We start from the raw sequence: 15,792 nt of genomic DNA on the forward strand, positions 1-15,792 counted from the left end.
TTTGTGTGTTCGTTGGGTTTGGCAGAGGAGCTGGGAAAAGAGATGAGTGTTTATTCCCCGTCAGTCCTAAGCCAGGCTGTCTCCCAGGGTCAGGGCACGCTCCAGCCGCTCCACCCTCTCTGCTGACTTAAAGCCACTGCCTTCAAGGCGCCCTGATGTCAGGCCCTCCAGCCTTTGCACCAGGCAGCGTGTCACCCACCACTAGGCACCCTCCTGCCAATTCTTCATCCTCATCCCTAAATTATTTTCTCTCCCTCAACCTAAACCACTCATTTCCCTCTAGCTCTGCCCTGCACTACCTTAACTTATGGTGCTGCAAGATGCAGAGACTGTTCCTTAACCTTTCGGTGAAGATGGTGATTATATAAATCCTCACCCCAATATGAGTCATATATCAGTACCTTTTGGAAACTGGGGGGTTGCAGTTCTCTCTCGGCGTAGGCACGCTGCTCCCATCAGTGCTAATGGAAGTGACATACGCACATCAGGAGGAGAAGCTGTCCCTTCTGCTACTGGATTAATGTTCTTGCCAGTATGTTTGTGCCACCGTACACACTGATTCCTCTGCTAGGAGACAGCGGAGGCAATTAAAATCTTATAATTTCTCATGAATAGAGTCCTGCTGAGACATTCAGTATAATAGGAGCTCCCTCCCGTGTCCGAGAAGGTCTGTAGTGCCAGCGGTTTCTTCTTTCTCACTGGAGTGAATTTATCTCCCATTTTTCTCAGGAGAAATGAATGATTCCTTGAACTTGTGCTCAGTTTACAGTCATGATGCTTTGCTTGCTTCTCTTCTTTTAGTTTAAGACATTCCTGATAAATAGCTCTGGATGTTGATGGTCTGATGTAGACCATCTGATCCCCAGATCAGCTGAACCAGTAGCGTGAGCATCTTTTTTCTTTATTTTTTCTGCCAGTTATTCTTGTCTTTGGCACCCATTTTCTGTAAAGAAGGACCCCTTCAAATTGTCTTGAGGTGACTGAAAAATAAAACAAATGATCTGCTGTCTTAGGTCAATGCCATAATGTTGAGCATTGAATTTTAAATGATGACAGAGGAGAAGGACTCTGGCATGTTACAGCTTGTTGGGGATGCAGGGGCTGGATACTATCTGTATATTTAATATTGCCATATTAAATGAAATTAGTGTGAATTATAAATGTGCTCTAAGCATCTTTTTAATCAAAAATGGGTTGAGACCGTCATCTGACTCCAGCCAAAACCTTTTGGGTATAGTATAACTAGATAACATAGAAGGAAAAACTTCCATTTCTTTTATCAGTCTGATAAGGCACCCACTATCCCTTTCTTCTAGCACTGGTGTGGGTTTTAATCATAAGCCATCATGTTGCCTTGTTTATACCTACTCATGTCTTAAGGACAAAATATTGTGCAATTTGAGTCACGTTTCTCCAGCTTTAGGAAGTACATTTTTGGTCTCTTGATGTACAGAATCCCTGTACAACTTTAGTATTTAAAAAAAATCTTTAAAGAAGCCATCAATTTCTGGATAGCTCTTTTGCACACTAAAAATTCTAGGCAAACCTAATGAAAAGGCAGTATTTTAATATGAGACAAAGACTTATTTCACTCATTCTCCGGTGCCTTCATTTGTCACTGTGGCGGCAACATTATCGGATGTTCATATTAAATACTGTACTTATTTATTGTGAGTAATGGATGGAGCAGGTTGCCATCTTTATGATCACTGCATGGAAAAACAACTCTACCTTTTCCCTTATTGTTGTAATTCTTTTTCGACAGACGCAATGTGCTCAGTTTCCCAAATGCTGCACCGGACCTAGGGCCTGTGAGGATGCTTCAGGCTCTTAAATACATTGGAAGGTCCAGCTCCATAGCATTTCAGGCCTGAAATGCCAGCAATTTAGAAAGCTAACTGAAGCTGGGAGTGTTGGAGGTCAGGAGAATGATCTGTAGAAGTTATTACCAGATCGTTGACCTGTGCTCTGCTCTTTCTTCTTGATCCCTTGGAGACTTGGCTAGATGGACCTTTGACTTGTCCTGATAGGTTAAGCACAAATGATATACACTTTGCAGCTCTTAATGCAATGCATAGGGAGCAGAAATTCCTGGTGAGAATATAGCTTTTTAAAGTGTCTAAATGAAAGCTGAGTTGCCTTAAAAGAGAGTACATTTTTGAAGGTATGTGTATTTAGGCACCCAAAGGGATTCTTTTGCGTCTAGATAGGTAACTACTACAACGTACTGCATCGCTTTTGAAAAACTCATCTTCTGTCCCTAAGCAATGTAAAAGCTTTTTTGAACCACCAGGCTTCTATTCCTATTGAATTCTATAGGAAATTATCCTAACAGCACTGAAAGCAATATTAATGGCTTTCCAATTAGAATATCTAGATAGTTTGTTTATTTTATCGGCCCTCCACGGCGGAAAATCGAAGGTTACTGTGAATCTCACTTTAAGTTTTTCATCAGTGGGCCTTTTTGTCAGGAGCCAGATACTCCATAAAAAACAGATAAAGCAATTGAAAAGAAATATTTTGCCCAAGGAACAATAACAAGGCTTAGAAGACTTTCTTCTTTCTGGGAGTTTCCTTTAGGGAAAGCTTTTCATTTACTGATTGAAAGATCAAATCGGCCCATAGAGGGAGCAGTGGGGTGTGCATGATTTTTCTCCTGATCTCTAGAAAAGCACACTTAGTTAAACAGTCCATCGAGAGGTTCGGTTTTAAAGGGAAAGGCGTTTGCGTGATTGGATAGAAGGATTAGGAAGTTATCTGTAGGGAAGGAAAGGAAGGCTTAAAATCCAGTTCACAGTGTCAGTGGAACTGACAGGGTGATGTTATATAGGGGTTTAAAACATGAAATACACTCTGCAAGGATGACTGAATAAAATTCTGTCTTTATGGTATACCCTGTATAGCTTATAGATGGTTTAAAAAGTTGGTGAATATTTTAATGCCACATAAGAAATTAATAGATATATTTTAATTAACTTTGCTTTATATGAAATCAATTTTGTAGAGTATTATATAGTCCCATATATCCATAAGTTGCTTATTAATGACATATAATTTATTAGGTTAATAGGCTTATAATCATATCTAGTACAATGATGTTTGTTTAATTCCTGTAGTTATTAATTATCAGTTAACTTTTTATGAACTATAAATAGACCTTTAATAGGACATGCAAAAGTAGCTGGTGGCTGCACTATCTTCTGCCCTGAGTCTCCTGTCTGTTGTTTCTCTACATTTTTCATACTAAGACCTCTCTTCTGATGGTTAATGACAATTTTGGGATCCCATTTTCCCAGCCAGAAATACATGAATTGAGTAAGATTAATGACCCACCTGTCAGTCATTTGCAGTGTTTAGACTCCAAATCTCCACTGATACCAACTTTGTTTACTAGGACGTGGTCTGAGACCTGCCAACCACAACCTTGTATCTCCAGGTTAATTTTTGATAAAGAAAAGGCTTCCGTTCCATGTGTTGAAGAAGCCGTCCTGTGCCCAACCCCTACATCGTTCAAAAGATTTCAGGCTTGGTTCTAAAGACCTTGATTTAATCCTCAGATTTGGCCGGGAGCGCAGGCTTTGTCCTGGCCGCTCACTGCTTGTTTTGACTAGGAAACTGCAGTCTGCTAAAGGCACTGTTCAGTTTGGTCCAAAGCATATTCAGCAGCTGTAGTTCAGTGACTGGCAGGACTCCGCATTAGCCACAATTCCAGCTGGACTGATAGGATCCAAGTCTAAATGGATGTAGGATGCTCATAAGATCAGTTTGTAGGACTATTATGGTGGACGTAAGCGTAAGACAAGGAAAAAAAGCCGGCAGAGAAGTGAATCAAAGGAGATATTGTGCTTTGTTTAGAAGAAAAGCTTACTTGGTACAGCACTTTGACTTAAGAACATATATGCAAGTTTGTACGTGTGTGCAACTGTGCAAGAGATTAAGAGTTGACAATATTACCTATCCCTGTGGAACACTAGCCTTCTGTGGATGTTTAGCAGTATGTCCTCAATTTCTTGGAGAAAACTGGTAGATACAGACTTGGTGTTTCTTGTCGCGATGCTGATGATTTCAGGGCAGTGGGCTCAGTACCATGTAGCGTGGGACCTTTAGCTACAGACCGAGTCTTCCTTCTTGTCTGTCTCATCTCCCAGGGGAGCTGCATAGACCATTAATCTGATTTGGTAGGAAATAGATAGCGGAGGCAAAGTAGTGGTTTCTGTCTGGAGTGGGAAGGAAATTGAACATGAAATTGCAGGAGATTGATTGTGGGAATTGCACCTACAATTCAAGCTACCGAAAGACTCTTGCTCAATGCTTCATGCCTAATGTAGGCATATCAACCTCAGGCAAAAAGTTCCCAGTGGGATCTGCAACTCTTAGAGAACCTGGGCTAATTAAAGATTTTGAAGACCTTCACGTAAAAAAATCAAGTTGACAGTTTTCCTGATTTGCTCAAATGTCACACAGACAACCTCAGTAAAAACAGTACTCATAAAAACCTCATACCACCTCATAACAGAGCACTCAGGCTTCTCAGTTCTGAATTTTTTAATAAACGAGATTTTAGATTTTTTTTGACAATTTGAGAATTACCTTAGGAAACATGAATTTCAGTACAAAAGGCTTATTTTAAAAAACAGCCAGGCGCTTTTGTGTTTGTTCCAATTGGAAACAGAAGAAAACACTTATCCATTCATATTTCAGAACTACAGTGTCTGCATTTGTCCCTTTTAATGGGTTTAATAGGAAGTGCATGATTGTGCATTTTCCTGAATAAGAATGTTTTTCTGAGCTGACTCCAAAGGGATGTTCCAGGGTTGTTAACTGTGAATTTTCAGCAGCGTGAAATCCACTGAAATTGTTTATACCAGCTATATCTGCCTAATGTGCCTAATCAATCTATCTCTAAGGTGAAGCTGTGTGCTTCGCTAATCGTAAAGCTATGATAGTATATCTTGCTTATTTTTACTCTAAATTATGATAGGGTTTAAAATGAACTCTGAATTTGATTTATCAACAGCTATGATGCTAATTCAGCAATGAAGTCATGGTGTTCTGAGACTAAATATTAGCACTAATGAGAAAACATAGCTTCCATATTTTGAAACTCTGAGTTTCCACTACATACGGACAACTTCTAAAGTTGCGTGTAATTTAATCATGTAATCATTAACTAGGCAAGTATTTACACCTAAATCAGTTCACCTGGGTTATAGAGTACCAGCAAATGTGAAACCAGATAATGTTCAACTGCCCAAGAATATTCATGCTTCATTTTTGGTTTTTAGAAGGAAAACGTGTCTGCTGCAAGACAGTGGTGGTTGTCCTATCACATTTTCCATCAGGATGAATGGAGGTTGCCTTTAGTTTTAAAAACAGAGTGTTCCTTCTCTTTGAAAACAGAAGCAACAGAATTGAAGATATATAAACTGTAATGTCTAAACAGTGAAGGTATAAAGCCAAGGTACCCAATCTGAGACAGCTGAAACAGTCTGGTTCTCAGAAAGTACATCACTTCTATTGCTGGGCTCCAGGTTTTAGGTTCTTGCCAAAGCAGTTACTTGTCTGAGGATCCTGTGACAGTTTGTGCCCTTATACCATTCTCCTTTCAGGGAAAAAAAATAAAGTGCACTCCATCTCACCACAGACTTCCCCCCAGAAACTGTGCTGGGATTGTCAGTCCTTCCTTATATTACATTTCTGTCCTCTTGTTGATAATTCTGGTAGTGAGTCCTTAGACATCCACGGCCATTCCTGTTTCTCAAGAAAGAATTTCCTTCTCTGCAGGATAATGAATGGTGGGAGATCTTTCTTCAAAATTGAGCATAAAGAAAAAACTCGTAATATTTCCAACATGAAATAGATCTGTTCTGAAAACCTGTGTTTCCAAAATTTGATTTAACAGTTTACCAGGAAATTATTTCAACTGGGGACTGCTAGTGATTAGATCTTGCTGAACTGCAAGTGATTCTGAGTGAGACAAGAGAGTTAATCCCTGTCTGACCCTCAACGAGTCTTCGCTGCAATAAGTCTGTTGCTGTGAGCACAGAAGAAAATACTTAAGCAGGAGTCGCAGTCAGTATGAAGAACTTGTTATTCTGTTAAACTCTCTTGGCATTACTTGATAGAGAGGTGTCACACCTTAGAGTTCATATCAGGACCAAATTTCAGGTTGTCTGAAGCATCCTGTTAGGAGGCAGTGCAAGCAATTAAGAGTGTATGAGGGTGTTTAACGTACTATGAGAAGCGGCGAAGTATTTTAGAAATAAGGTCACTTGATACTCACTTAGGCCCCAAGCTAATATTCTTTAAAGCTCACCAGGTTCAGTGGTTATATGGTAAGGTTTCATCTTCACTGATATACTTTTCAAGTTCCAGAATGAGGATTTTTATTGATGTTTTGGTAAAATCTAGGTTTTAATGGTTGCATCCATGAGAAGCAGAAGTCCGAACTGAATTCTTATAGTTTATTTTTTTTAATAGAACTTTCTTGTGTAATAATCATCAGAAATCTGTAGAATAAGTTAGCTAATTTACCTCCCGATATTTCTGACATAAGTAAGTAAATCTGCTGATAAAATTCAGTGCATTGTAAAATGCCTGAATTGGAATGCGGATACATGTATTTGCATGTTGAAATGACTCAGGGTTTAACTGAACATCATTGTTGAATGTCAAAGGAAAAGTGGACAGGGAATGTTGAGAAATACCTTTTTAATGCAGGCCAGAATTTCACTGAATTTCAGGTAAACTCAAGGTAGTTGTTTTGAAGGGAGTTGTTATGCTGCAGCAAGGCTGTTGAGCTGTTAACCTCTCCAATGTCAATTTGACTGTGAAAGGGAAGATTTGCATTCTTAAATTTCCACGCTAAATTTTCTGTCTTCCTCCTGTAGCTGGGGATTTATGTGAATTTTGCTTGTAATAGAACCTTTGTTTCAAGTGTGTGGCTGCTAAGATGCAATATTTATTACATTTAGAGTGAAGATCTACAGAGGTGTGGACTTCAGAAGTCAATACTAGCTAACTAATCCAGCCTATTAGCCCAAAACCTGCACTGAACACTTACAGTGTTTATAAGGCAGTAAGTTCATTGCGTAATGGAGTCAAGGCTTCAGAGCACGGATTCATTCATTGACTTAATTAACTATCTGCAACACTGGGTAGACAGTACGGTCACTTATTGTAAGGCATTAGAGCAGAAGACAACCCTACTTGGTGCCATACGTACATCAGTGACTTTGGAGTTTCTTCTTGTGTTGATTTATGTTTTTCCTACTGCAAAAAGTTTTAATCCTTCAAGTAAGTATTAAGGCAGTGCCATTTTTAGAAATCAAAATAGAAATTATTCAGAAAATACTGTGAACAGACACATGCATCATCTGCTGTTAAACGTCTTGGCATTCTGTGTCCCACCCCTAAGCTCCACTAGCTGCACCGGACCGTGCTGTCATGGAGCGTAACCGCGAGTGAGCACACGAAGCCAAGAACTGAATCAGATGTTATGACAGATTATATGAAAGAAAGAGTTTTGTTTTCTATCTGTTGTGTTTCCATGTGAGCAACTCTTTATCTTCATTTACAATTGAACTTCTTCCAAAACTAAATTTAAAGAGTTTTGTAGCACAAATGGCTGTGGTTAGTGGCAGCGTGGAGGAGATAGTGGAGGACACCGTGCTAGAGGATCCCAGTTCTTTTCTTGTCTCGGCCTTGATTTGCTGGTGGGTAAATTCTCAGCCTTACTCCCGCTTCCTAGCTGGCGAAAAATGTGTCTTCTGTGGAAAAGGCCTTGAGATGGAGATGACAGGATCCCAGAGTCTGTATGTATTTGCTGAGGTATTTAGTGACCTGTTCGGATTTTTTTCGCTCTGGTCATCTGCTTTTTTTGTCTCTAGGACGCCATAGCAGCTGAAAGGCCCCAGCTTAGGTTAGAATTGTGTTGTTTTAGTTGCTGCACAAACAGCCCTTGCCTCAAAGAGCTCCAGTCTCCAAGGGCAAGCAGGGGCAGGACTTAATCTTCTCATTTTCCAGCTCATAAAATGACTTGTCCAAGGTCACATCTCTCAGTATCTCAGGCATTAGTTCCATAGCAATAATGAAACAAAAAAGAAGTTACTTCAGAACCTGGAGCAAAAATACTTACAAAATTAATTTTCAACAACTTGGATGTTCTTAAATATGTTTTGTTGATCTGTGAATCAGAAAAAATACAATAGTATCAGCTTTGCTTGGAGTGAACAATGTCATCAGTATTTTCCATCTTTTTTACTTGCACCAAAGTGAGTGGTGGTGCAGTTGCCCACATTTGCAATAGTTTCTGTAGTCAAGGCTGTGTCCTGAAAAAGCTTTTGCGGGCTCACATTTCATGTACAGTCACTTCACTGTAAATGAAAACTGATCCCTCGTGTCTTTCTGAAAATGCAACATTATGTTTCAGAGAAGTAGCTTCGGGGAAGGAAAGGACACTCCATTTTGTGGGGACAGTCCTCTGGAGGCTTTCACTTTGATCAGGAAGGTTCTTTTTTGAATTGTTTGTACAGTTGTTACCTCGATTCTAGAGGCATCACAAGAACTAATTTGGGAGGGTGGTGGCTGGTGGCATTTCATCGTCTTTACTGGAGGTGCCTCAAGGGTGATGCTTCTTACAGTCATTTGACACGATTATTTTTTTAAATTCCCCTAATGGGATCTAGCACCCAAAAGAGGGAGAGGAAGAGTAGTACAAGGGCCAGGCCTAGAACAGGGAGGTGCAAATCCATTGCTGGGCTTCGTTGTCCTAGAAATGCTTTCTACAAATTAACCTGCAACTCCTTAATCTCATGGGTTGCCTGATACACCTATTTTATTTTATTTTTTACACTGACAAAGAATATCCACCTTCCCTCCACACACATGGCACAGCGACCCTTATTAATATGACTTCAGACACATGCAAACCTGACTTTTAAGTGAAAACAAGCGAGAGATTCTATAAAACTACTGAGAAATAGTTGAAAAGGAAGCGTGTTTATCCACCATTTAGGGATGTTGTTGAGATCCTGATCCTTTTGACTCCTATTTGGAGAAGGGGAGAAAACAAGCAAACAATGCTGCACACAGGACTCGGGTGGTTAATGTACTGTGTATTATTGCTGTAAAGCCGGGACCTCAATCTCGCGACTCTCCAGAACACAAACAGTCCTTGGCTTTTATAGAATCATAAAGAGCTGCCTTAAAGGCTGAGGACAAATTCAAGCCCTGATACGAATTGGCATAGATATTACTGTATCCAAAGGGAGTTACAGTTTCTTGCACTGCGGCTGAATTTGATCCACAAGTGAACACAGTTGTCCCATCAAATTGTACCGAGCAGCTTGTCTTCTGCATTCTTGCCATTCAACTGTCACGTAAAATGACGTTTTCAGCTGAATTCCATCTAGTGGAAGAGTTTTGGAATCTCTCCAGCGTTCTGCAGAGAAGCAGGGGGAGGAATCTAACTGCTGAGGAGATCCAAATGCAAGAAGAACTCTAACCCTGCAAAACTTATAATTAGTCTTAATGCCTTTGCTTTTTTCATACCTTTTCGAATGAAGTGCGCCATGCAATGGAAATTTGTGGTAAATTAGCTCTGTAGTCTTCACTTAAAGTTCGGCATGGAAAATAAAAAGGCATTTGTTACAAGATTGAATTACGTGTAGGATATCTCCAGCTATAATGAGCTCAGGTTTTCTAGCAGCGTTAGAATAAACTCTTGCCTGTATCTCCTGCAGTGTGTGTTTTTTTTCCCTAAGAGCATATTTCTTTCTACTTGATCAGCTCATCTCTTGCAGATGATAAAATTATCTGCAAAGATTTGTATCTGATGTTGTGCCATAAATCATATTTAGTTGTAGGATTAACATTTGCAGGCATAGAACATTTATGGAATAAAAAGAAGGTGGGGGGCTGGCAGTTTCTGAGTATTTATATAAAGACGAGAGATGGGCTTCAGGATAGATCTTGCAGACTTTTCAAATACATGACCGGTTTTACAAGGTGTGGATCTGCTCAGCTCTAGCGAGCATCAGTTGAGCCGCTTTGATAGTGTGTCTCTTGGTGAGGTTGTAAGATAAAGAACCCAGGAAATCGTGACCTTGGGCAAGCAGCTTTGTCGTAGAAGAAATAAACACGTGTTCCAGCTGTGCTGAAAGCTACACATGCTGGCAGCCAGGTTTTCCAGTCCTTTGACATGCTCAGGCTGGTCTGAGTTCTGTAGAAATGCTCAGCCCCTTTCGAGGCACTGGAAGAAGGGCCAGTCTTTAAAAGGGTCGTATTACCAGCAGCTTCCAGTTTACCCTTCATAGCCAGACTGTCCAAAAGAGGTCAGAATTCAGCACGCAAGATCGCTTTGAAAATCTGCCCACAAACATAGTTGCCGAAACGGAGAGAAGCCCCCTCTAATCTGGCTTCAGCACACTGCAAAGGGCCGGAACGAGTCTGTGATTACGTAGGCTATCAGCAGATGTAACGTCCATCCACAAGCGGGGACCCGCTGACTAGCACGAATGTAAGCAGTCCTGTTCAAGAGGGATCTGCATTTGTTACAGACAACCTAGAAGCCTCAAAGGTTTGTCTTGCTGCAAGAACTGTGCGATGAATGCGGATGTGCTGAGCGCCCAGCGGGTTTGAGGCTGCATTGCGATAGATGCTGTACAAACGCATGACGAAGCACGTTATTTACATGTTTCTCTCTTTTGATCTGTTTCTCTGGTGCAGGTTCCTCACCACATGAAGACTTTACCCTATTACAGTTACGACCAACCAGTGATCGGATACTGCCAAGCTCATAAGCCTCTCCATGTAAATAAGGGGTACGATACCATGTCCCGGGAGCAGGCTGAGACAACCAACCTGGAACTCAGTCGAGACCACAGCTTCATAGCTACAATCGCGCGTTCGGCTGCTCCAGCCATTTACATTGAGAGAATACCAAACTAACGATGGAGACAACTTCTTCAGGGGGCGGAGTGGGGAGTTCTTTTGAGGGACCTTTCATCTCAGAAGAGACCAGGGCAAGAAACTAAAATCTACCATTCCAGTTACAAATGTTCCAACACAGACAAAGGGAAGGGGATAAAGCGAACTCCGCAGACTGTGGAAATGCTATCTTGCAGTACACACTGAGAACTTCAGGATTTTCTTTGCTTTAAACTTTCAAACAAATTCCTCAATGTAAATATTACAGAGAGATTGTCAAGTTCTTATTAAAAAAAAAATAGATTTCACTCTAGCTACATAAAGGGATGGATTAAGAGTTTTGTTTGTATATTTGATTTTTCTACATTGCACGGTTCCAGGGAAGGAGAACCACAGGTAAAAATAAAGGTGGTGGGGAGGGCAAGGGTTTGGGTGGGGTGGGTCAGCCATGTTTCCTTATTCAGTGTTTATTACTCTTCAAAGATTTGTTTAATATTTTTGTTCTTTTTAAAGAAACAAAAGATAGATATATATTTTCTTTTTTCTTTTGGGGGTTTGTTTTTTGATTGGGTTGTTTTTTTTTTTTTTAGTGGTCAAGCGCTAATATTTCAAACTTCAGACATGGGCATTAAAGCTTATGTTCAACCAAAAGGACATTGGCAAATGATGCAGCAGAAACAAAGAAACTTGGGTGCATGTACATTTAAGACACAGGCTGTACACTATGGAGGGTGCTTTTGATTTTTACTATCTTCATTGTGCTTCATTGTTGACACTATAATTACTTTTTCGGGCTCTAAAAAAGGGGAAAACATGCAACGGAGTAACGACTCTCATATTTACAGTCCAGCGGTGCTTGTTAAGCAAAATTAATGGACGTTTGGGAACCAAAATGGAAATGATGTGCTTGAAATGGATCAGAAGGAAAATCTTTTAAAGCAAGAGTATTTGGTGAAACTCACTGGCTGACACAATTTCTAAAACACAGGAGAATGTGTAACATTGTTTTTTGTTTTTTTAATTAATTATTATGATCAGTTAGTTTTTGTGTAGTTTTTATCAATAAAATGACAACAAAAAAAGTGGTGGAAAAAATAAACATATTATTTTGTGGTTGGGACACCACAGCCAAGCTACTGTTTGAATGATTTCTCTGGATGTGTGACACGGTGACTCAGTGGACTAAGGGAACAACGCTTTGTCCTGTTTCACCTCTATCTCGCCTCTTAGAAGGAGCTCAAGGAATTGTTTTGAGGTTTAAAAAACCTGAGTGTGAAGAAGCTCTATTTATTTGGCTTGTCTGAGAAAAGGTTAAGAGGTGATTTTATCAGAACACCCGTGTGGGCCTGCGGGAGGGGAAGAGGGAGAAGCTGCCTTCTTTTTTTTACTGAAGGGGTTTTTTTGTTTCTTCTACCAGAAGGTAGGCTTTTCAGATGCAAACCCTGAGCTGAAGCTAAACCAATTCCAATTAGAACATAAGGGATAAGTTTTTAATTGGAGGGTGAATAATACAACAGTGGGGTTTAGGACGTAATGAATTTCGTGATTGTTTCCAGTATTTATATTGGGTGTTTTTATGAGAAATACGCTTGGCCACAAGGTAAGGGCTTAATGAATTTCTGGAAGTGCTGAGTCTTGTATTACATATACGGTATTATATTGTCTTCTGTGTTTCTTACCTGAAAAACTCACATATTTTTCTCTGAAAGGAAAGGAGGAATATGTGTGGATGTACACATTCTGTGTGCTAGGCAGCTTGCAGGGAAACATGGACATACAAAGTCAACTTGATGCATCGAAGGTAAAGTATTTAGAATTAAGTGTTAGACAGGAAATGAAAAGAAAATGGAGTGAAAGGCTAGGTGATGAGTTTACAGCCAGCTCTATTAGACATCTTGATATCTGTCAGCTTTAGCAGTGCTACGGATGGAGGGAGAAGGCTGCTTGAAACATTAGTTTCCTTCAAATTGAGTTTAAAACATTGACCCACAGCCTATTGAGCTGAAAATGGAAGAACTCCCATTGATTCCTGTGGGCTCCAGATCAGCAGTAGAATACATTTCAATAAGCATCAAAAGTGTAATGGCATTCCCATGCTCCTAAAAGATGAGAATGGTAATGTTTTTATTATAAGGTTCATTAAAGACAGTTGTGTAATTCTGGTTCAGTTTTTAAGAGGGCAGTTATGTATCTGCCACCCTGATAACAGCAAAACCAGAGAAGGAAATGTCAAGCAGGAATACTTAATGTCTTTTTATGTTTTTTCCTTAAACCCCCAGTGGCTGGGGTCATGTGAATATTGGAGAATAGCTGTTTTATTTTTTAATTCCATTTATAATCTTCATCAATGCAACTTCCCCCCACACTCTGGGAAAAGCAACTTTGTAACTACTGAAAGGGAAGGTAAAACTAAACAAACTCCCTTTTTTCATTTCCTGAGTTCAAAATAACTTAATTTTAGCATTGGTTTGAGGGATGTTTGGAAATGGCATTAGACTCAGATTACAGATTTTCTTTGCAATTATTGGGAATTGTGCTGCCCAAGGAGAACAAAATATACTGCTGTGTGCACAGTCTAATGGATGAATTCATGCTTTTCTGCCTGAAATGTGGCTGGGTTTCTGCTGTTTATACACTGATGCCAGTTTGGGCAAGAACCCTATAACTTTTCTTTGTATTCTTGACAATTAAGGAGGTAATGTTCCAAGAATGTTTTGAAGGCATGAAGTTATACCTTACTTAAGTGCTAAAGGGCATGAAGAGCTAAATGTTTGTCATGGATTGCTTTAGATCAAAGCAGAAGTCATTGCAGCATGTACTGAGCTACCTGAGCTAATGTTAGTTGGTTGTGGTGATCAGACTATAAAAGGGCTCTATACAAGCCTGTCTGGGACTCTAGATGTAACAGAAATTGAAACTTAAACTACCATGGCTGCAATTAAAGCCAAAGAAATTTGATAAAAAAAACTTGCTCTTCAACTGTAATGCAAAAACCCAAGACTGTAATATGTTTATCTGTAGTCTGTTGTTAGGAGTTTCGTATTTGTTTTTTGCTTTTAAAGTCTCGGTTCCTGGAATCATGTGATTATATTACAACTTCAGCTTAAAAATATGTCCGAACTCTTCTTAGGGAAGGTCCTTCTACTCCGCTTCATACAGTTCTCGTGGGGGAAGTGACTGCTCTGAAAGGGAGGATGGAACAACTCACCAGCTGTCCAGGTAAGACCCAAGAATTACAAACTCTCTGCAGTGTCCCCTAATGATTGCTCTCCTAGCAAACAGCAAATAGGGCGTTACTGAAGAGAACTCATTACTGAATGTTTGCTTGTGATGGCATCTTTATGGTCATTGCACAGTGCCTGAGTGCTCAGTGCCACAGAGCTCCTAAAGAAGGCTGCTGTCTTGCTATGAGAGCTCACGGCTGTGCGGTATCCAGACAAGCAAGAAAAAAATCAGGCTGACCTTCAGACCAAAGCTGTTGAACTTTGTGCTGTGCAAAAGACAACAACTGATGTGACCAAATAACAGGTTCTTGAAGACTTTGGGAAAAATTGACTGTTGCCTGTCTCTCTAGCTAATAATTGTCTTGCGGGTGTCAGTAGGGCACTGAAATTATACTGTTCTGATAACGCTGTGCGTAGGATCTGCAACCAAGGAAAAAGAGCCTGTAAAAGCAGTCTGCTGCTTGGAGTTATTTCCAAGGCTAGCAATATTTTGCTCTGAGGTTTAGAAATCTTTTGGAATAAGCTGCCCTTTTCCGTAATGGATTGAAAGTATTCTGAAGATTGATAAACACAATTTTATCTTGATTCCCCATTGGAAAAGGTCCCTGAAGGAATTTGGCACATTGTACATGGGAAATCTAGAGCTTTTATGGATATTTTTAAGCTGCATGAAGATTTAAGGGCCTAATGTAGTACGTATTGAAGGTTATTAATTTTTAGGTGGTTCTCTCAATTGGTCTCCTTTAAATGTCACTAGTCACTTTTTTAAACCTATATAAAGGAAAGGGGGTTTGGTAAGGCTGTAAGTCCATCAAGCTGGAACCTCGCCTTAAATTAAGAAAAAGAAATTACCTGTCTGATATTATTGCCCATGCACAAGCATTGGAATGCCTTCCTCATAACGTGAAGAGCAATAAAGAAGGCTCTGACAGACTTTGTTGAGTTTGGGCTTGTTAGAGGGCAAGAACGAAAATCTCTCCTTGCTCCCCAGAAAACAGGGAAAGACAGATTTCAGGGGCACACAACATGTGTTCCCCGGTGCCCTGCGAGAGCAGAAGATGTTCTTCCTGATCACCGTGAAGTCCTGTGCTCATCACTGGAAAGATGAGATTTGATTATTATTTTAGCAAGTGTAATTATCAGCGGCAAATAAGAGTAAACCAGCCCTTTCCTTAAAAATACAGCCAACCTAACTCCATACTGGTAAAAGAGTTAAACAGAAAGACTTAAGTAGATAGGTCAAATGCAGAATAAGGAAACCCAAAACCACAGCAGTTTTGGGTCCTAAGTGGAGTAGCAGTACCAAATATTCCTTCATTTGTTTCTCGTGCAGTTATTTCACTAGTACTTAATGCCCATTATTTGCTTTGATGCCCTGGTGGCTGGCATTTTAATAATATGTCGGCAGGTTAAAGTAAATTAGTCTACAGAAGAGAATTATATCAGTCATTACGGGAGTCAAGGGATACATTACGCCTTCGTCGTTACTATGCTAAGACATATTCTAGTATGGCAAAAATAAAACTACATTTGAGGCAGGCAGATCACAGGGTTCTCTCCCACAAAGTCGCCGCCAAGCAGCCCTGCAGTGCTAGCTCAGCACTTCTGAGGTCTTCAATGAACTGCAGAGATGGATGTG

At 40.1% G+C, this 15,792-nt stretch overlaps 1 protein-coding gene across 2 annotated transcripts in view; it reads left to right on the forward strand.

The window, feature by feature from the left end:
* Window positions 1-12,055, forward strand: part of LRRTM4 (leucine rich repeat transmembrane neuronal 4) — a 543,042-nt gene extending 530,987 nt beyond the window's left edge. For both annotated transcript variants that reach the window (XM_050910344.1, XM_050910345.1), the window contains 2 exons: window positions 10,729-11,325; window positions 11,520-12,055. In XM_050910344.1, the coding sequence (XP_050766301.1) occupies window positions 10,729-10,950 (222 nt within the window). In that variant the 3' untranslated portion in view covers window positions 10,951-11,325; window positions 11,520-12,055. The remainder of the gene's footprint in view (window positions 1-10,728; window positions 11,326-11,519) is intronic.
* Window positions 12,056-15,792: the final 3,737 nt, after the last annotated feature.

The sequence above is a fragment of the Gymnogyps californianus genome, chromosome 23 (assembly GCF_018139145.2).
Source record: "Gymnogyps californianus isolate 813 chromosome 23, ASM1813914v2, whole genome shotgun sequence".
NCBI lineage: Eukaryota > Metazoa > Chordata > Aves > Accipitriformes > Cathartidae > Gymnogyps > Gymnogyps californianus.